This window comes from Neopelma chrysocephalum, unplaced genomic scaffold, assembly GCF_003984885.1.
Source record: "Neopelma chrysocephalum unplaced genomic scaffold, ASM398488v2 Primary Assembly neopelma1_24, whole genome shotgun sequence".
Classification (NCBI taxonomy): domain Eukaryota; kingdom Metazoa; phylum Chordata; class Aves; order Passeriformes; family Pipridae; genus Neopelma; species Neopelma chrysocephalum.
This window is the reverse complement of record NW_020897693.1, coordinates 3,796,106-3,818,808: the sequence shown is the minus strand read 5'-3', so window position 1 is coordinate 3,818,808 and position 22,703 is coordinate 3,796,106. Positions and strand designations below refer to the sequence as shown.

Genomic DNA, 22,703 nt, shown 5'->3' with positions numbered 1-22,703 from the left:
TAAATTGCAATATCAGTGTAACTTTATTTAGATTTAATTTGACATTTAGCACAGTAATAAGCACAGAAAGAAAAAAAGTACCAAAATACCAAACTCATAGCATATAAAATAATCAAATATATTTCATATATATTTGAAATATTGAAATATATGTGAAATATTTCTACAACACATCAGTAGGACTGACCTGCACAGCCCACCCCTGTAAATACATACATATATATATAGCTGTGTTTTATAAAATATTGTATGTAGAGAAAGCACTGAAACTTATCACCAAAATAGAAAATAGCTCAAAATACAGATAGTTCAGATTTGCTAGACATACCCAATATCGAAAAGAGGTTCGAACCCACTGCAGGAGATAAAGTTCCAACTCAGATGCCCTGGCAGGTGAGTGGGCACAGACTGGCTAAACCTGGCAGGAGCCTGGCTGGTGGGATGGGCTCCAGATATGAGCCAATGGCCATGAGGTGACAAGAGTTACTGGTCCTCACCCAGGACCATCAAGACACTTCCTAAGTGGGAACGTCAGCAATGCTGTCAGTACTTGCAGCTGATGCTCAGCCCAGTGGGATCCCTGGGCACGTGGTGCATCCAGGGATGCAGGGAGGATTAGGGGCAGGAGCAGCTTGGATCCTGCAGGAGCCCCCCAAGCCTAGCCAAGCCACCCTGCAGCCTGTGCCTGCCAGGGCCAAAGGGCTTTTGCCAAGGAAGAGCTGCCAGAGCAGCACTCTCGCTCCTGTGGCACAGCGGGACTGGCTGTCAGTGGATGCACAACATCACAAAGATATTATTCTGATTTTTAAAGGTGCCTCTTCAGCAGATGACAATGATTAATTATTAGCTTTTAAAAATCTAGAAAGCTGCTTTTGTGCAAGGCCAGGCCTCCCCAGGCAACACCGTAGGTTTGTTCTGGTCTGCAAGCGAGTGACATGGGAAGTAGCAACCCTGCTGCTACAGGACAGGAACACCAAATGAAACACTTGTCTTGGCGAAGACTCCCACCTCACCCTGAGGGTAATCCAGGTTAGTGTCATACCTAAAATCCCAGGCAATTTGTAGATAGATATAAAAAATATGGCATTTCTGGCAGCAGCACTAAATTGCAACAGGAGGTGATAACCCACACTAGCGCATAGCCTGGCTGCTGTGGGTGCTTCAGGCTGGGTGCTGGGCAGGCAGAGGCACCAGTCCTGGTGCCAGGGGAGAACCAAGGGCATGTTGGGGCCATCTGGGTCCTGATGTACCACTGAGGCTCTGTATCTGATGCTTTCCAGACAACATATTTTTGTGCTTGTTTGGTGCCTTTTTGCTCAGTACAATGATTAATTTTCTTGACTACCTCCCCCGGAAGACAGCCAAGACTTGCCTGGAGGATCCCTCCTCAGTGGGTTTTGAGCCCTATGCCAACCCCACAGTGAGCTGGGGGCTGTGGAAGATCACCCTGGGAGCCCTCCCAAACCCTGTTTCTGTGCTTCTGCCACACCCCTGCAGAGAACTCTCTAACCCATTAATAATTATGCAATTGCTCTTTCTCATCAAGCCAGCAGTTGCATCCTTAATTACATGGCAACAATACTATGCTAACAGGATGAGCTATAATTCCTAGGTGGTATTAACATTGTTATTTTGCTCTGAGTAACTTCCTGGTAATGGCCATTTGAATGTGGCAATATCAATTAAGTGAATATAAATGCTTAGTTCCTGGAAAAATCATTAATAAAAATCTCATTTTGATAGCCTCTAATGACAGCTAAATATAATTACTCATACGAGGTCACTATAAAAAGTATTTTTCTCATCAGAAGAAATTCATAAGGTTTTCCCAACTGTTTGTAATAAAGAGGACAGGTTATAGAAAAGTCCAGAAAATAAGCACACGTTTGTTTCTCAAAAAACATAGATAAACATGACAATATCTCTAAATTACTGGCTACAAACAGGATTTCATTTAGCTCTACTCAAGCTGTAGCCTAGTATAAATGTTTTCAAAGCAGCACACTGCTGTTTCATCTGGAACAGCTGCACAGGATTCCTTTGATGTCAAGCTCTTGTGGTGTTTCAATTTCTCTTTACGCCTCCAAACTGCTGGAACAGGAGGGAGAAGATACTCAATAAAATAGGCATTTTTCATGAAAAAAAAAAGGCAGCATAATTTGTCCTTGAATGCAGTACTAAGAAATAATTTATCACTGCAGTGGTGACAGAACTCGACTGCATCTCTCACATGCCTATTTCAAAGGAGACAGGGAAAATACCCAGGGTTTTGCATGGTTCCCCCACAGTGCTGTACCTGGCATTCCCTGGGATCACACACTGCCAGCTCTCCTGGCCATTGGCTGTCCTGGGCACGCAGCAGGTGCACGTGCACTCTCTTCCTGACTCCCTGTGCTAGTCCATACATCCCTCAGGCACTCCCCGAGGACCATAAATACAATTAGCTGAGGAAGGTGTGCTCCTTGCCAGGCTCCTCGAGCTCGGTGGTGTCCAGCACAGCAGGCTGGAGCTGCACAGGGGCTGCAGGACATCCAAAATGACTGTGGCTGGTCGTGACAGGCAGCTAAAGAAGATGCTGACCTGCATCACCTGCCAAAGATGCTTTCTTAAGCAGTGAGGAAACGTTTTTTAGGTTGCTCATCACTCAGCAAACACAAGTGCTGCCTGCGAAGGCACATTAAGTGCAAATCCCCCTCTCAGACACTCGGTGCCTGCCGGTTTCTTAAGTCAGAGGCAGGAACCAGTGATACGTCTCTTATTCACAGCGCTCAGAGAGAAGGAGCCTCATGCTGTGCCTGGAAGGACAGGGTTTGCCCTGCCTGTTGCCTGCTTGCCTGCAGATCCAGGCACCACAGCTACACACATTTAGGAGGTATAGCATATATTTATCTTTCTTTGGGGAGATAAGGCTGGAAAAAGTCCAGGACACCAGGAACAGCTGGCAGGAGGACAGCTGGGGCAATGCAGGGAGAAGTGGCAACACCATTATCTCCAGGCAGGATCTCTCTCTCGAACATTGATGTGGGTTTACCAGCCTTGCTCTATAAATATTTTCCAGAAAAAGGTTTGTTTGGGAACAATGTCAAAGCAGAACTCAAGGAGTCTTCCAAGTGACCTCCAAAAAGTACACTTCCTAAGGCATTTCCCTCTGCCTGTCTTTTCAGACGCTCACTTTGATGTGCAATGTTTACCACAAAAAAAGCAGCAAAAGCTGACAAAGGCTGCTGATAAAGACAGGGACTCCATTTCAAAACTAAATGAGTTGATGAAACAATTTCTCCCAGGGTCAGTAAGCTCTCTGTCTCCTGCAGCAGTGATCTGGGGGCTTCTGCATGCCCCTACTGGGGGGCACTGAGCCATCAGGCTAAAGGATGCACATGCAGCTCACCTCCCCAGCCAACTTACTGCTCTCCTGCTGCAGCGCTGTCACTGCCCACAAACGGGATTTCTTCCCTGTCTGTCTTCCCCAGAACAAGGTGGTGCTTCTCCATGTTTATGACACACTGTAGAGAATAAATGCCTTTAGGTAAGAGGGAAAACTGCAATTCATAGTGGTCCCAGCTCCCCCCACCAGCATGGGTAAGCACCCCGCTGGAAAACCCCTACCTTCAGAGACTTCAGTGTCTGCAGCCCAAAGGAGAAGGGTTTCTCATTGTCTTCTGAAAAAACATGACTATTCAGATTTATACATTCAAAATGCCCTCCTATGCTTTTTGTCAGTGACTCCATCCTTCCTTCATGGCTGCTCTGCTAAATAAACCCCTGTTTGTAAAGGGACTGAGTGATTCCAGAGGAGAAGATGATCAGAGAAGGGCAGGCAGATGCACCTACAGGGAGATGCAGTGGTTGCTCCACTGGCGTGGCAGAGCAGAAGCCAAGCCTGGTGTTGCCAGCACAGCCCTGCTGGACACATCCTCCCTCCCTCCTGCTGAAGGGCCAAGCAGGGACTTGCTTTATTTTAGTTTTAACATCTTTCTAAAGCTTCATTTTTGCTGCTGGGGTAAGAGGAAGTAGAACCCCAGCCCATACCCAGAGGAAGCACACACACACACACTCACCCACGACGAGGGCAGTGCACTCCACGGGAACCGCTCCCACCATGAGGGTGAGACACTCGACCTGGCCGATGGCTTTCACCTTGTTCGGCAACGAAACCATCTCGTCTTCGACAGGGAGCGCTTTGAGATGCTCCTTTAACCTGTGCATTGAAAACACTTCTAACATCAACCAGCCACGGTTTGGCTGCTCCAGCAGGGAGCAAACAGTGTTTGGAGGGTACTTACACTGAAGTGCTCTTAGCTCGCTCATGTTACCAAGCTGTTATTGGAAAGCTGCTTCCCTGGCAGGTTGTCTGTGGATCCCTGCAGGCAGCCAGCAGCCCACACTCACATCAGACCATAGCACAACCCACAACGCCGCTCTGGGGCTGCCCCAAACACGGCTCTGTACTGGATTTTGGTTTTTACCTGAGGAATCTTTTTCCTACATTTCCTCAAGACTTGGGGAAGCTGTTGACATAAAATTGCTCCTAATGCAGTGTGGATGTAAGGAAGGGATAGTCCACTCCAGTTTCCACTAGTGGAGCTGATGACACCAACACTGTGTCCCCATGGAATCATAGAAACGTTAATGTTGGAACAGATCTCTAAGGTCATCAAGTCCAGCTGTCTATCCAGCACTGCCAAGCTCACCACTAAACCATGTCCCCAAGTGCCACATCCACACACTTTTTGAACACTTCTGTGGATGGGGATCACACCACTTCCTTGAGCAGATTGTTCCAAGGCCTGACCACCCTTTCAGTGAAGAAATTTTTCCTAATATCCAAACTAAACCTCCCATGGCACAACTTGAGGCCATTTCCTCTGGTCCTGTCACTTTTACCGGTGAGAAGAAACCGACTCCCACCTCACTAAAGCCTCCTTTCAGGTAGTTGTAGAGAGTGATAAGGTGCCCCCTGAGCCTCCTTTGCTCCAAGCTAAACAACATGGCTCACAGCTGGGGCAACACACCCAATACACTTTTGTTAGTTTGTTAGGTGCTGCTGCTGGGTTTGTTCAGAGAAAATGGAGACAGATCAATCACATTCAGCCCAAGGAAAGGAAAAATGGATGTCAGAAATACCTCAGGTACAGTTGTCTCTTCTATCTACACCCTGTGAACCAGTCTGACAATACTGATTAATTATTTAGCTTCAGTTTCTCTTTTAAACTGAACAAGAATCTGATGGAAAGGCAGTTTGAGGCGCTGATGTCTCTCTCAGATAAAAGCCGTATCACTTTTCATCTATTTGAGGTGCCTTTCTGCTGAGCCGCATTGCAGCAGTGAGAGTGTGTGTGTGTGTGTATGTGTGTGTCTGTCTGTCTGTCCTGGGCGGACCAGCCCCCTCAGAGGCAGAAGCCCCAGGACAGAGGTGGGCATTGCCCACGCCATTTGGCACAGGTACAGGGACTGGGAGAGGTAGCAGGGAGAAGGAGCTGAATCCCCTCTGCTGCTTTTTTGGAGACTGGCTTTTAAAATCAGTGGGAAAATATCAATGAGAAGTTTATGAGCTCCTTGGCCTCCTCCTGTACCTACAGCTCCACAGGGGATTTCTCACACTGTGGCAACCTGTGAGCTTACTCCACTCTCTCCCAAGGGAGAGAGCTTGAGTGGCATCATGACAAGATGCAAAAAGGTTTTTGAAAGAGAAGGGAGGAATTGAGCCTGATCCTCAGACACCTGCACACTGCATTGAGGTGCTGAGTCCTCCAGAGACCTGGGCAGCTGAGCCCATCCCCAGAGCTGCAGAGCCCCGGCTGCAGGCAGCAGCCCACAGTAAAGCACACAGTGGGGCCTCTTCCTTCCCCTAAATGCAAAATCACCCCGTATGCCTCTTTCCTGCTGCTTTCCAGGGCTGGATTTAAACAAAACTCATGTTTTATCCTTGCCACTGGACTGCTTTGAAGTAGAACATGCTGGAGCAGTGCCTGTTGTCACACAGGACCTACCACAGTGACGGCAGAGCGAGCCAGGCATCAAAGCCCTGGTTTTAACCCACTTTGCTAATCTGGCTTTAGCTTCTGTCCCCAAAACCACAGAGAGCAAAAGATCTGAAGGCAGCTGCCTGTGAGGTAGCCCTGCCTGCTGCGTGCCCTGGCTGGCAGCCCATTTGGGATGGGTGTCCCTCTGCCTGCACACGCAGTGGGTCTCCGGTACACGCCGGTGTCCCTGGGGTCCCAGCCTGCAGGAACCACAGCTTGCTCATCACTGAGGAGTAACACCAGGGAGGGACATGGGCCTTGTTGTAACTGCAGCTGCCTGGCTGATTGCTACAAGAGTGATCTCACTCAGATCAGGAGGGAATCCCCAAAACCTGAGAGCAGAAAACAGGCTATAACCTGTTTCTTCAGCAGTCCTTGAAGGGCAGCTCTGCTGCAGCAGACCAGTGCTGCAAGAACTACACTGGCCACACATAAGTAACACAGGGAGCAGATAAACTGTCACAGAGCATCACTGTGAGACTTAGAGGAGTAGAGCAGCCAGTACAGCACCTTGCGTGATGAGAACCCCTCCAAGTGCACTGTGACCATCCCTAAGCTTGGCTGAGCTGCTCCACAGATTGTGACAAGGTTGTAGGAAGTACAGCCACCTTCCAGCCACTAAACACTGCTGTGCAAATAAGTAATTAACGTTGGCACCACTCATTCAGGGCCATGCAGTAGCGCTCAGGGAGCAGGTACAATTTTTTTGCATAATCACTGCAAGTTAGCTACAAAAAGCAATGACTCCACTGGCAATAAAGTGCCAAAATCAGCTTGATACCCTGTGAGCTGATGCCTGATCCTGCTCCTCAGAGATCAGAGAGGGTTTTGCTGCAAATGGCTGGCAGTCACCTCCTTAACACTCCAGAAATATATTTCATTTGTTTTTAACCGTGAGAAATTTGTTGTTGGGATCAGCATCAGACACCAAATTTCAAACACATGCATCCACACAGCTCCTTTACACCACGTGCTGGGGCCAGCAGTGCTGCAGCCACCAGTGGGAACAGCCCCTTGACACAGGGACCTGCGAAGCTGCAGCCCCACACCTGCCCCAGGGACTCAGAAGGCTGAGGGAGGTTCAGCTATTTCGTGAGGCACTGAATGACAAACAGGCTGAAAGAAACAAACTGAAAAAACACAAATGCATCCAACCCTCTGAAGGGATTCCCTCCCTGCCATTTAAGACTGGGCTAGAATTTGGTTGTAACAGGAGGCTCAGGGGCTTGCCCAGGCACAGCCCAAAGCACTCTCTCCCAGAACAGTCCTCACTGGGGTGAGCAAAGCCTCAGCCCCAGGAGCATTCCCTGTGCTGCCAGGTGCCATGTTCCTGCCACACAGAAATCCAGCTGGATACTTACCCTAGCCTGTCCAGGCAGGCAGACGACATGAGGTTGTGCTGTGAGCCAGTGTCCACCACAGCCTTCAGCTCCTGCCCTGCACACTGCAATAGCAAGAAGAGATGAGAGATGATGTGTGGAGTGCAGGGTGTCCAGGGTCTCCATTCTGCACACACCAGTCCCCATCAAACCTCCTCATGCCAGCCCATCCCTGCTGCACTGCACACTTAGATGTGTGTTGGGTCCTGAGCCCTTCCTGGGCCTTTTACCCCTGCAGAGAGCAGAAAGGGCAGCCCCAGGCAGGGGGAGATATTGCAGAGAGTGGGAAATACAAAAGAGCATGGGGATAAGAAAGAGAAAGAAAAAAGGGATGGCACTTGAGGAAAACAAATAGGCCATGAACACAGTGATTTGCCATGGATAATTACGCCTCAGTATTTCAGCATGCTGCCCCATCCTAACTACCCTCTCCACCCTGATGTGTGAGGGAAGACATCCATCACAGTTTGCTCTGTGATATCAGGTGGCTGTCTCTGCCACAGCAGCCCAGAGCTACAGAGATAATGCATCCCCACAGCTGTGACAGTCCCAAGGGAGCACAACCTTAACCAGGAAACATGGAGAACAAGACCACAGCTTGAGGGTGTCAGAAATAAAAGTTGTGGGAAAAACCCCCAAAAGACTGTGGAGGGACTATTACCTGGCAGCTCACTACTATGAGCTCTTCATCCTCCGTTTTTTCTGAGCTTCCCAGTTTGGTTCGATTCAGCTTGTTGGTCTGTGGTGGGATATCACCCTTCGGAGACCAGCAGCCTCGGCTGCTTCGTAGCTTCGATAAATTTGTCTCCATCAGGCGTTTCTGCAGGATATTATGTGGTTGCTTTAAGAGAGAACACACACAGAAGAGCAGGGTGAAGTCAGAGGAAAGCCACAGTGACCTGCGTCACCAGCCTGCCTGTGGTGCCCATGGGCCAGCACTGCTCTCGCAGGAGGGATGCCCTAAAGCGTCACTCTCCCTGATCCCTAGACTACAAGTACTCTTCCTAGACAGCTCTAGACCTGGCTTTGACTAAAGAGAACTGCTTTGTATTATACAGGGAATAATACTTTCAAAATCTTAACCAGAATTTGGAGGGATGCCTTTCTTTTTCCAAACTCAAGTTCAAGATTTGATTGCATGTAGGAATCAAAACAAGTCCAACTTTTTCAAGTTAGTGTTTCAGCCATAATTGCCTCCATCTGTTGATAAGGATGTTGGGAATTCTGTAGTGATGTGAAAAATTAAGATGTAACAAATTACCTTTCCAATTAAATTCACCAGCCAATTATGAAGAAGGTCTATGACCTGGTCTAAAATTGCCCTGTGTTTCTTCCCTTCATTTTAGCTGCTAAGGGTAAGTGGGACCAATCCTGAGGGGCATGCCACCAGAGAAAAGTGAGAGGAAGAGAAGGGGTAAGCTAGTCTGAGGTAGGTAGCTAGGGTAGGTATTCTCCCAGGAACCCCCAACTTCATGCAGCAGCCTCTTGCTTTCTCTGTCATTTCCATTTGCTCTGTGAGAAGCATGTTGCCTCTCAAAATCTCCTCCAACCGCTTTCCCAAAAGCCTTTTTATGTTTAATGTTTGCCACGGATGGATGCACATACTCTGCTGGAGGTGAAATGACTCTGCTTGATTATCTGCTCATTTCTCTGCCTGGCTAATCTGCCCTCCCCATTACTCCTTTCCTTCGGATTTTAATTTGTCCACAGTGAGACATTCTTAATGGTTTATTCCTGAATATTTGCATTCAAATTAAATATGCCTGTGTGTCTGCAGAGACATCTGAACAAGCAAACCTCCTCGTTCCAGGAGAATTTCAGATTCAGGATAACTTTGAAAACCTGGGACCACGGCTCCCTTAGCTGGCCAGTGCACACCCTTGTGCACAGCATCTTGTCTGTGCAGCATGTTAAATAACAGCACTTACAGAAGTCTAATGCAACCTGGCATCATCCTAAAATAACTGCAGCCATGTTAGCGCTTCAGATCCCGCTGTAGGCACAACATGGGCTGTTACACTGGACCTGACTGATGAGGTTGGGCAGATACATCCAGCACCAGTGGTCACCGGGACATGTCATCTCCTTCTGTCCCCACTTTTTGCTGTCCTTATTTCTGCATGCAACCTGTGACTTGAAATAAAATTCCATGACCATTTTGGGCTGCAGGTACTGTGTCTGACCACCAAGACAGAGAGCATGTCCTGTGTGCAGGCAATAACACAGCCACAGTCATGGTGGGGAGGAATCAGACCTGACATTGTGCTGCCTCCTCCATGCTCTGCTCCGGTGACCACCAGCCTTCCCAGTGAGACTGAACAGCAGGAACCAGTGATGCTTAACTAGACTAAAGGCAGGCAGACTGGCTGGACTATCCCTGTGTGCAGGGACAAGCAAATCAGTTTGGAAGCAAGGACTCCCTCATATGAGGCAGAAGTCAAGATGAACAGTCAGCACTGTGATCACCTCCAATGCTCCGCATCCGAGCAAAAATGCAAGCTAGGGTTTGCTGACAGTGGATGGGATGTCCTTCTTACCCTTTGTGTATGCCTGCAGCTCAGGAACACATCTGGAGGATTAATTCTTCACATCATTAAAAAAAAAAAAAAGTGAAAAAAGAGGAGATATTGGACAGACAGTAAAAGTAGATGAGTGAAGTTCACTCAGCTTTGACCCAGCTGGCCAAAAGGCAGTCTGTCATACAGTGACCAGTTCCTCATGCTCAGCTCCATTCAGCCAGGACCAAGAGAAATTTCTGAATTACATCATCCAGGACAGTCTGGGTCCTCTTCTGATCTGTCCGGCCTCAATCACCAGCACACTCCTCATTGTTCCCTTAACTGTCATCTACCCTTGAATTAAACCTAAATCTTTTTAACTACAAGTTCTCCTATGGATTGTTAACTAGTAACATACATGGGTTTTCTGAGACCCTGGTTTTATGAATCCTATGTGGGATCCATCACCAAAAGGAAAAAGTTCATTACTCAGTGAAGATGAGTTACCATCACAAACAGGATTGTCTTTTGCTGACACTTGCTCTTCTGAAAACCGCAGCAAATCCTGCCTGTGGGGGGAAAAAAATGCTCCTTACATTGTGCTCCAATACAGAAATAATCTAGCAAGAGGGGGCTGAAAACGTTCCCTGCAGCACCATCCTGTCTCAGGCTATTAATTAGTTTGCTTTAACTTGTGTTTCCCTTGACTCTTGTGCAACAGAGTGAGGGATGTTAGTCACGGAAATGACTCAAGTGATGGACACGTACTTGGTAAACAGATAATGTGTCAGGGAACATTTGCAAATGCACATTTTGCTGGCAAACTGCAAGTGGACCATGTCTGGGAGGGAGGTAGAGGAGAAAAACCTCCATGTGACAGCAGTGGAGAAGGCAGCTGTGTTCTCCCTGCAGTGGGGGCCAGCCACAGAGCCAGGAACAGTATTTGAAGTAACTCAGACTATCTGGTACTGTATTCATTTGCTTTGCACAAACCCAGTGAATGTTTTATAAATTACAAAATGTTACATTTCATTGTGTCAGTGCAAAAATATTTCCTAGTATCATTCAGCACTACATAAATACAAACCAGGATTTTTTTCATATCTCCCTTTCCAGCTCAGACTTTGCAAAAACCTGTAATCCCCTAAAAATGTCAAAGTAGAAACCTAAAGAAGCAAGTGGAGACACAGCTTTTGCTTAACCTATTTACCGCTGTCTGTCAAAAATACAAATAATTCTGCCCAGCTTTGTTCCTCTCTGATGTATAAGCAAGTGCATTGCTGCAGCTTGCAGTATCTCTCTCTCTTTCTGGCAGTTTTCCCACTATTTTGGCTTCTAGATGTGGGGATAACAAGACCCATCAACAACAGTTTCACTAGGTGCAGATGAAAGTCAGGGAAAATGCTGGCTCTTCCCCTCCCCAAACCCATCTCAAGGGGTTTGCCTTCTCTTCTGTACCTAAACAGTAGGGGGGAAAAAGGGGGTTTAATGCACCAGTGGAGCTAATCCCAAGAAATAACCAATTTCTCTCTCTCCTTCCCACCCTTCATCCAAACACGTCTTCTACCAGCATCCTGTGCTCGTGTGCTGTCAGTCCCACTCGCAGGGGGATGAGATGGGATAAGAGCTGCCCCCTGCACCCCTGAGTGCCCAGGCAGCAGCCAGGTCTCTGATCAAGACAGTGCATGTATCATCAAAGACTTTTGCATTTCAGTCAAGACACAGCAAATCCAGGGGTGTGGGAAAAGTGGGGACAACTGAATGCACTGCAATTAACAGCAGTGTTGCAACCAGCTACAGGGGCCAGCACCATGGGGACACCCAGAGTTGTCCTGATGGTGCCCAGGGGAGGCTCTGAGGGCATGCTGGAAGGGGGAAATGCTTTTTGTTGTTGTTGTTGCTATTTATAACTTTGTTTCCCAGCTTGTGACAAGATGCGGGACTGTTCCAACTAACGCCTCTTCAAACTGGTTCGGCAGCTCTCGGGGTGAGGGAGAAGTGTCAGAGCACCAGAAGGAGCTGCCAACAGCCAGCACACCCTGTCCAAGTTGGGAAGGGGGTCACGGTTACCGTGTCGGGAAGCCCACATCCCAGCTAAGGACCATATCATGCCAGTTTTCTGGGCTTCAGGGAAGAGGCCAATAGGCACCAAAACAAAACCATTTCTGCTCTGTATATCCAGCCCTCCATTTGCCAAATTCAATGTAGGTTATGCTATGCTGTAGTTTGGTCTCACATTAGGCAGAGTGGAGTATGTAAAGGGAGGAAGGAGCTAGAATTCGATCTGAGCCAGAGTAATACACTGGCAATTATCATAAGTTTAACACAGATCATTACAAGTATTTATCAAACCTACCTGTACATGGTATCACCAGGAGAGATGCTTCAGGAGCTGAGTAAAACTGGGAGATGCCAATGCACCCACACCCTGGTGACCTGCTGCTCCTTCGCTGTGCACAGCACCCTCTGCTCTGTGGCCAAAAGGAAGGGGATTTCTCCCCAAAATCAGAGTGTTTGCTGCCAGCTCCCACCCTGACAGACAGGATCTGTTCTCACCACCTGTCCCCGTCTCTGGGGAGCTGTTACCTCCTCTCTTCTCCTGCCAGGGCTGCTGGAAAACCCCGTGGGAAACCCTGCATTAATAACGCTGGTCACGTCAGAAGCCCCTCTGCCCACGTCACCACAGTTGGTACACAGCCTTGGGCATGAGAACGTGCTGCTTTGTGAGGAGGTGTGCAGTTATTCACAAGAAAGGTGTGCAAATGCCTCAGGCAAAGACCTCTGATGCCCTGAGCCTCCTGACCACGCAGCTCAGCCCCTCTGGACACGGACCTCTCAATTTGAGGCCGTGTCAAGGTGGGGTCCCAATTTTAGAGGTGCTTCTCTAGTCTCAGAGATGCACAATTTCCTGCTCCTCCCAGGGACAACTCTTGTGACATCCAGGCAGCCGTAGCAGCCAGAGACACACGGTGGGTCCACCCCAGCTGCGTGTGGTGTGAGCACGGCAGTACCCGCAGCGTCACTTCGCTGTGACATGACCTGCTGCAACATCCCTCAAACTCATGGTGTCTTCTCCAGTGCTGTGGGAAGGAGCCTGGGCATGTGCCAGTGCTGTCACTTTGGGGACTCCCCACACGGCCCATGGGGGTCCCTGTGGTCAAGGGAGCCCTGGCCACATGTGCACACTGTCCCATTAGCCCCTGCTGTGGCCTGGGGACAAGGGGGTTTTGTGGTGGGGTGGCCCATACCAGCTCAGTTCCCACCCCATCCCAAGCCAGAGACCCACCACAGCCAGGGTAGCCAGGATGGGCAGCGCCATGCCGCACTTTCTTTTTTCCTTAGAGGGGATCAGAAGCTGTGGACCTCCCCAAGGCTTTGCAATATCCCTGGAGAGAGACCCCCACATGGACCCTTCTTGCAGGAGCTGTGGGTGCAGCAGGGGTGATGCTGCAGCCATGGCTCAGCCAGTGTGGGCACAAGGAGCAGGGAGCAAACCTCGGGTGACGTTTCTGTAACCAAGGTGGTGGTAAGGAGCCCCATGCTCTGCCCCTGATGCTGAGACAAAACCTGGTCCTAGCTGCTGTGGGGCCAAGGACTTCAGTGCTCAGTGCCCCTGGCTCCTGTTACCTGTTGCTTCTTTTCTGGGCAGAGCAGAAAACCTGTCACCAGGCACTCAACCTGGGTCACTGAGCCACGACATGTTATTTAGACTTTGAAGGTAATAGTAATAACAACACCATCACTCTCTGAAAGGCGCTTTGTAGCTCCCCATGGGAGAGCTGCAATTCAGTAGTGAAATTTCAGTAGGGAGCCTTTCTCTGGGCAGGACCCTCACTTCCTACAACTGCAAAACATTTGGGATGTCAAAAAAAATCACCTCCATGCGCACTGCAGAGAACAGCCAACTCATTCCACTTGTCTCAGGCAGGCAGAGCCAAGCCTAACTCAGCTGAGCAGGAAGGCTGTGACAGAACAAAACTACGCCACTAAAAATAAAAAGATTTACTTTTTTTGCCCATAAAACCCATATCAAGTGCTGAAAAAAGGAAAAAATATTGGTTTACAGGGTGCAAGAATTTTGCAACAATTAACCAAAAAAAAAGTAAAGGAGCTTTCCTCAGTAGGATATATTTTCTAGATTTTGTTCCTTATGTTAGAACTTTTGATGTTACATTTAAGTATCCTTCCCATTAGAGAAAGCTCAAACATTTGCATACGTAAGTATTTAGAAATGCTCTCCAGCTCCTGTACATGATGAATAATATCATATGTCAAGTACAGGATCACATGGATCATTGTAGATGTAAATATTTTAAACCTAAAATTATGTATCTTTATTTTATTTTAAAAAATCCATATATGCATGATCATGACAGTTTTATATTTTGAAATAATAGTGACTGCACTTTATTGAATGTTTATGATTACGTGTTGTGCCTACATACACATACACATGTGTTTGCATGTATGTATTATTTGAAGCCATTTTGGCTTACTCTGATTCAGAGAAGATTTTTGTACTGCAAATGCTGTCATATTTTCATACCAAAGTAAAAAAGAAATTAAAAGCTTTTAGATCTGAGTGCCAGGTGTCTGAAACCACCTAGTAGAAGAAGGCAACTCTGGTTATAGCTAGCATCATATCTGTACTCCCTTCCTTTTACATATAAAAGTCTCGTTTTTTAAAATGAGTTTCCACAAGCAACCAACTTCTCCTCCCAACAGACAAATGGCACGAAGACAAAATACAGACACTGCCCTACCAGCTTCTTAAGTCTCCTTCCAGTAAACACAACAAAGCCTTACAGTATCTTTCGAAGTCCCCAGCTTCTTCAGCCCATCCAGAGGGAGGAGATCTGCAGAATCCTTGTGAATAAACTGAACCGCCTGCTTCATCCTCCTCTGCTGGCGGAGAGACGCCGCTTCCCTTATCTCCACTTCTTTTCTACTCGGCTCTGTCAGGATACCCGAATAAAACATCTTTGCAGCCGCGTATGGCTCGCTCCCTGAAGATGCGCCGCTCGCAGAGATGGAGCCGGGGAGATGCTTTATCGGCCGCTCTTTATATCCGGAGCCTGGTGACGTCTGGAGACCGGCAGGTGCTCGGGCCGGCGCCGAGGGAAGGAGGGGTTGGGCACATCGCAATACGCTGCACAAACAACGCCGGGTGAGATCAGGCTCGGTCTAAGGGAAAAAATCGGCGCCGTTCCTCCCCGCTGCCCCTCCGGAAAGCAAGATGAGCCACAGGCATTCGACGGCTCTCAAAGTCCTCCAGCAGCCTCCCGGACAGAAAGGAGCACCGGAGCACCGGCGTGGGGCTTTGAGAGCTGCAAACAGAGCCAGCACACCCCCCAGACAGCCCCTGCAGGCGAGGCTGCTGTGGCCGCGTTGGGGAGTCTGCAGTGTCAGACAGGTGACGGCTGCCCAGCACCCGTGTGGTCCTGGGTGCCGCTGCCCCCCAGGGCTGGGGTGATGCAGCCCCGCAGAGACTGTGCAACTGGCCATGCTGAGCTTTGCGACCTTACTTCTGGGGCTGGAAGGGTCGGGGCAGGGTCTGGATGCCCCTGGCCTCACCAAAGCATTGCTGGCACTGATCTGCATCATCACTGTCTACTCAAGTCCCCAGGCAGACTGTCACAAAAATTGTCCTGGCCAAATTGGAGAGCCTTAAATGTGGTTTTTCACAGGATTCCTATACCCATCAAATATTCAGGTACTAATTTGACTAATCATTAGCATTCACACTACTGATCACGAATCAGCTTTGCAAAGCAGCTAGTTTTGCAGCTTTCTTACTGCTTGTCTAATGATCCAGGTGTTGCTGGAGTCAGTCTTGCTCTAGTTACTTATCTCTGAAACACTCCCAGCACTTTCTTGGATCAAAGACATGTTAGAGGATGATGATGCTGTCATTGCCATGGCTGTCCAGGGGTATCATTATCCTTCATGGGCAACTCTAGGCTTTCAAGAAGCAAAGTCCTTATTTCTAGGACCAGGCTGTCCTTTAACTTGTTTTACTTAAAGCAATAACTTGAACAATACTACGGTCTCCAGTAAAATTCTACTACCTCTTTACATTACAGAGTACAACGTGAACTGATACACATTAACAACTAAATGCACTTTCCTACTATAAAGACTGATTGATGTAATAGTGAGAGAAGGAATATTTCTTAACAGGACTCGTAGCACATGTGGATTTCTTTCACTACAACAGTGAGTGAAGGCAGCAGGTGCTCACCTGGACTTTCTGCTTTCCAAGCAATTTGTTGCAGGGAACAGGTGCAGAAAAAATGCAGCTCTGCCTCAGATAGACAGTACAGATCTGGAAACAATCCACGTGGGTTTACTTATTGTTAAACTAAGAGAAAACTTTGATGCACTAGGTAAAGCACAAGAAAAGCGGAGCTTAACCCAGGATTTATGCCAAGCTTGACTTCCAGGGCTCTTCCACCTTTGTGAGGAGCTGGGGCATTTACCCTATTTTGCTCTTCCCCACCAACAGAGCCTGGACTCACACTGTCCATCACCAAGACACCACCAGTCTTTGGTCAGCTTCAGGGAACCACTCCTGTCACTGACAGGAAAGGGACAGGGGAGGCCAGGGAAAAATGTTTTGGAAGGAGGCCCAAAGTGACATGGAACACAGAGAGGGAAAACAGGGGTTCCCTTGAAAGCAACCAGGGAAAGACATTCCCTTTGCAGCAACTGAGATATGTGGAAAACTAAATGAATGAAAGCAATGAGAACAGCAAGCAGGTAGAGTTGCTTTAAACCGCAGCACCAGTTTCTCCTTCCTCCCTTCCCTGCAAGCTGCTGCGAAGCCCTGAGCAGGAAGGGGGCCAGGCAGGATCCAGCCCCAGCAGCCAGGAGTTGCAGCCGGCCCTGCTCACCTTCCCCCAGCCCCAACAGCACAGACCAACCACCTTTTGTTTTAGTTCGGCACATTTCAAATGTAAATCTTACGAGACATGAACACACATGAACACAGTGGTCCCTTTGCAGGAGGATCTCAGACAGCAGTGCCCACACCACTGGCACCCCAAAGTTTCCACTCCTGGCATGGGGAGCGGGGCTGTCACTGAGCAGGGCTGATGCCAGCTGCTGCAGCGATGCCAAAACAGAAACACTCTGTGGGTAAACTTATACATCTGAGCTCTGCAGCCATGGACAGGCTGTGTATGTTTAGCCCTTCCTCACATGACCTGGAAGAGAGGGGAAAAAAATCAGATGAGGACGCAGAACGCCATAAAACCTGAGCCCATTATTTCACAGTCTCCCATAAAGACCATTACGCATGAGCCAGGCCAAGCTCAGTGAAGATGTCAGCATGCAGAAGGATAACAGGGCTGACATCTGAAGAGATAATTTTTATTCCCCGTGCTGACTCAGCCTCATTACCTGACAGGACCATTGTTCCGCTATGGGCACACATAGCCAGGAGGATAAAAGCACCTTATTTTTCACCTTGGGAGCTATCTGGCACTCTTCCAGCTGATTAAATAAAGATATATGACTACATCCACACTCTCCTGAAGGCAAGGAGGCACAGAAGGAAGCAGAAGGGCTGCTACTGAAACCAGGAGGCAATTTTTAATATAAAAGCTCCATGGAGTAGCAGCACTCTACCTGAGGTACTAGCAAATGCCCAGTCAGCTCTGGCTTATGGCAAAAAGAGTAAAGCTTCAAGCACAGGTGGAGCATGAAAAGCCCCCTCACACAGCAGCTCCAAGGCTGCAGCCTGCATTTCCATCCAGCATGGAAGCATTTTGTCTGAGCCCTGCAATTTCACTTTTGCTCTACGGGATAAATGCACCCTGTGACAACAGATCAGAAGAAAATCTGCTCAGTGCTCAAGAGTGACAAATGAGATAAAGGCCTAATTCCCCTCTTGATTTTTAATCCTGTGCAAGAGGAAAGCAGAAGAAGCAGTAAGTTATCTGCCCAAATTATGTAGGATCCACACTGAAATAGGGGTTCAGTTTAGAGAGCTCAAACCCAATGGTTTACTTCCAAATTGGTCATTTGTTTTCAACAGATTAGCCAGTACCGTTTCTCTCCCTCCCCATATGATGTGTCTAAATAGGGGCACATTTCAGAAAAATTCCCATCCACTCACTGGAGTGCATGACCACTGTCTCTCACTCAAGAAAAGCTTCAAGGAACAAAACCACTTTTCTTGCTCTTTCCTGCCTTCAGAGCAGCATGGAGCATCCCTCTGCAACTCCAGTCAAGGCCAGTGCCAAAAGAAGCTTCACAGGGATGTGATGGAGAAAACCCCTCCAGCCTGGGATTTGGCCCTGCCCTCCAGGACAGGCTGGCTCTGCTGGAAAGCTGAAATGCTGGTTGCTGCCAGCATGGATGGGTGGCACACCTTGCTGGAGACTGGAGGCAGGTGACCCTGCAGGTACCAGCAGAGCTGCAGGTTTGAAGTGAACTCTGTCCTGTGCCCAGGGCATCTGTCGGCCAAGGAAAGCCGAGGACAGAGGTACTTTTGTCCTCAGTTTTGAAACCTATTGCGAAGAGCAAACAAGGGGAAATGGTGCTTTCCACGGACTTTCCAACACATCCTTTGCCATCACAGCTGAGGACGGGGAAGGCAGCACCAAAGGGCAGCACAAGCGCCCTTGGAGGGAGTGGAGAGGATGCGCAACTCTGATGAGCTTATCGGCCACCCTACGTGGCAGACACAGCGACACCGGTCCTGCCTGCAAACGCAATTTGCTTTACATGTGATGCAGGCTGAGCTAAACCCCAGCGATGTTATACCCCCATTTACAGCCTGTTTATGCTGGCTCAGAACCCAGTCACGCTTGCAGCTTAATCAGCACAAGGAAAGAAGAGCTGTGGAGTTTCGTTCACACCCCCATTTCATCTCTCCTCTCGGTGAGGAGGAAAGCAGCGGCAGGCAACACAGGAAGTGGGTCGGTCCTTTTTTTTTTCTTTTCCTTGATTTCTCATCTTTCCCTAAAAAGAAGTGATTTGTTAGTGGTTGCCATACCCTGAAGAAATTCAGAGATGCCGCAGAAAACTCAGAAGAAAGGACAAAGGGGTATAATTTACAGAAACAGAAGCAGCAGCAGCAGGCAGTAGGTCCAAAAGGAATAATTTACCCCAGCAGAAAGAGAAAACTTTAGAGAAGCAGATTCCAGAGAAAAGACTGAAGAGCTCAAGAAAATGAAACCACAATATTTGATGTAGAAAAAGAAGCTATTCTGTCCATCAGTGAATCAGTAAGGGTCAGACCTAGTGTATTCAGGCATGTAACTGAAATAATTTGGAGACTACAAACCCAGTCCTTTTCTAAAAAGGTTGGCTACAAAAAACCCAGAAGGATTCTTAATCATCATTTGTAGCAAGACAAAGACTACAGATAGAGCTGGAGAAATCCTCTAACATACAAAGGTAGAATCAGTTTGAGATTCTTGAGATGTGGCCCATTTCATACAGTAACTCCACACTCACCTTCTGTATTTCCAGTGCTGACCAAGGGAAAGGACCTCCTGGGCTGGGATATGGGCCCCATCACAAGCACAAGCACCTCATGGACACGACTTTTCCCAGGGTGGCTCCCCCTACTTATCCTTGGTGCAGCTCCAACCTCCTTTCCCCTGTTTCCCATGTTCTGTGTGGTGCCTGAGCTGGTGGCAGCAGGCATAGAGCAGGGGCACAGATGACACTGCTTCCAGGAATCAGATACTGTACAGCTTCTCCCAGGAGAATGAACTGAATTTATGTGTCTAGTTCTTTTCATATACAGAAGCAGGAGTTGGATGATAGTTTCAGGAACACAAAAGCTGCACGTGTCAAACCAGGAGATTAAAATAGCAAGTCTTGCAAGAGCTCCCTTACCTTTATTTTTCCTGTTTTAAAGAGGTTGAAACATGCTTCTAAAAAACATTAAAATCATAGGAAGAGTTGGTCAGGAAAACAAATGGTACATTTTCTAGTGTCTTCTACCATGTACCTCAGTGACAACTAACTTCTGTCTAGGAGCTGTTTATGCCGGATGGAGGTCCTGCCTCTGGAGTTTGCAACCAGCACACTGGTGACTGCGCTGCACTGGGAAAACTGGCTGAGCCCCTTTCAGGACCCACGTGAGCCAGGGAAGAAGCTTTGGGTTCCATGTGCCAACAGAGAGGCAGATGAGGGATTTGGGACAAGGGGAAAGGGAGAAGCTAGCAGGTGACTTGCCAAACACTGCGGAAGGGATAAGAGAACAATAGGCACAGGGTTTGGTGTGGCAGACAGAAAGCCTGGCCCCTCAGCTTCCACATCTTAGACCAGTCAGGAACAACCACAGCCCTTAACGGAGGTGCTGGTGGCTCCTGTGCATTGGACTGCACTGCTCCTGCTCAAGGGTGAGGGAAAAGAGTGAGGTTTCCTCCAAGACAAGCGCCAGGCACAACTTGGAACACGGTACTGCTCAGAAATCAGCTGCATGCACGAGCACAGAGATGGCCACAGAGTTTGCCATGGAGTTGAAGACACCAGGGAACTTTCTTCTCAAGCAAAAAGACAAATTCTTATCTGTCTCTGCAGATGTCCCATGTATGGCTTTCTTCAGGAACTTCACCTGGGCAGGTGGGCAGGGAATGGTGTACATAGAAGGCAGGTTATGTTTCTCCCAATATGTACCCACACCAACCTCTTTTTATTATGTGCAACGGTAAAATTATTTCAGTATAAAATTTTCAAAACGATTAATTTTAAGAAACATTAATATATGCTAGTTCTCACCCTAACATATGTATGTTAGTGTTGAACTGCAAATATTTGTTTTGAAGTAATCTACACATATATTCGAAGTGCCAGCCAGAACTACATCACTCAGACTTACCAAACCTCAAGGGATTTCAATTCTGTCCTGCAAAAGGTAGCTTGTGTGCTGAAGGCTTCCTCTGCTGCTGGGCATTCCATGCCATAAATTTTACATTCAGGTCATTAAAAGTATAGGAGAGGTCTTGTTAAGGCTAAACCATCGCAAGCCATTTCACACTATACAAGCACGGTTTCCTCGCTTCTTTCCAACTTTCCAGAAGCCTGACATCTGGAAGCAGCTGGGCTGGACACGCAGGAATGCTGCTGCTGCTCAGAATTTCTGAGCTCTGAAAGGCAGGAGGAAGAGGGCGCTGCTCTTCTTCCCATCAGGTTCTATGTCAGTCCAGCAGGAACTGCCAAGAAATAACAGGGAGTCTGTTGTTCCCGGAAAGGCACGGGGCTGGTGGGATGAGGCGGGGCTGGCTCTGAGGGGTAGGAGAGGGCAGGGAGACCCAGGAGACAAAGGCTTATCGCTGGGCTCTGCAATGAAAAAGATCACATGTATGATCAAGCAACGTGGTTGGGATGCCCTGGCTCCTCCTAGAGCCAGTAAATGGTGTTGTGTAATAGCTGCACTCAGCGTCTCTCCCCAGACCCAGCTCAGAGTGCCTGGACTAAAGTAGAGCTTAACAACAAATCGTAAAACCAGAGATGGTACCCAAGGAGCCCGCTGGGGTGAACAGCAACCACCCCACAGGTGGAATTTTGCTGTTTGCCTCTTGAAACAGTTCACAGCAGTCCATAACGAAAGGATTATGGGCCCCCCGCATCCAGGGAGCTGCGGGAGGCTTTCACTGTCATTAACCACGGGACTGATGACACCTAAAAAGCAGAGTATCCCAGACATCGATAAACAGCCATTGCAAGAGTAAGAAGAGCACCCAGTTTTCTCCAACAAAGATGTGCCATTGTTTTCACCCATATATTCCTTGCCCCTTCAGCAATTTTCTCCCTTTCTTCAGCCCAAGGGACAAAGGCTCTGCACAGCACCCACTACAAAGCCCAGCCATGCTAGCAGCCAGCAACCTTTCAGTGATTTGTGGACACAAAGGAGTCCATTCTTGGTCTAAATACTCCAATACAACAATCCATTTCTATCCACCAACACATTTAAGTACTTGTTTAAATGCTTTGCTGAATGGGAATTACATGCCGAGGGCTCTCCAGGCAAAACACCTCCTTCCCAGCATGGTGAAAAGTCACTCCTTAGTACACAAAATATCAGTATGCACACAAAATCACGTGTGATATTAGAGCAACAGCATGGAAGCAAAGACTTTTCAGTGCTTAAGGTATATGTTACCCTGGGATATTTGAGACATCTGTGTTTACCTTTAGATCTGTGTGGCTAATTAAACATAAGGCAGCTGGCCAAATTTTTCCTTGTGTCAACACCTTGAACATCAGTGGGGATACAGCAGGAATACATGATACCCAGGATGACATACCTGCCTAGATACAGTTATGGAAGTAATCTACTGACTCAATCATAACTTGGCAGCAAGAAGTTTTAAATATTTACCCATCAGTTCATAGAATCATAGAATCAAGCAGGTTGGAAAAGACCTCTGAGATCATCAAGTCCAACCCTTGATCCAACACCACTGTGGTTACTAGACCATGGCACTAAGTGCCACATCCAGTCTCATCTTAAAAACCTCCAGGGAATGAGAATCCACCCCCTCCCTGAGCAGCCCATTCCAATGTCTGATTACTCTCTCTGAAAAAATTTTTTTCCTAATATCCGACCTAAACCTCCCCTGGCAGAGCTTAAAACCATGCCCTCTTATCCTACTGCTGGTTGCCTGGCAGAAGAGACCAACTCCCACCTGGCTACAACTTCCTTTCAGGTAGCCGTAGAGAGTGCCCCTGTCCAAGCCGTGGGCTGCCAGCTTTAAATTGCCACACACATGGAACAATGAGTTGTCATTTTCTCCCTTTTACTTTCAAGCCACTAAATTATTCCCAGAAACAATTGGCAC

At 48.0% G+C, this 22,703-nt stretch overlaps 1 protein-coding gene across 2 annotated transcripts; it reads right to left on the bottom strand.

Annotated features, from left to right (window-relative positions):
* NRIP3 (nuclear receptor interacting protein 3) lies at positions 1-15,167 on the bottom strand. 2 transcript variants are annotated; one of them, XM_027700545.1, is made up of 7 exons: positions 14,707-15,167; positions 8,064-8,243; positions 7,385-7,467; positions 4,059-4,198; positions 3,607-3,659; positions 3,406-3,503; positions 1-2,088 (listed from the first exon to the last, which is right to left on the bottom strand). In XM_027700545.1, the coding sequence occupies exons 1-7, from the start codon at positions 14,878-14,880 to the stop codon at positions 2,076-2,078; spliced, it is 741 nt and encodes a 246-aa protein (XP_027556346.1). In that variant the 5' UTR covers positions 14,881-15,167; the 3' UTR covers positions 1-2,075. The 2 variants fall into 2 exon arrangements, with proteins under 2 accessions (XP_027556346.1, XP_027556336.1); XM_027700535.1 differs by having other exon boundaries at positions 1-2,091; positions 14,707-15,166.
* Positions 15,168-22,703: the final 7,536 nt, after the last annotated feature.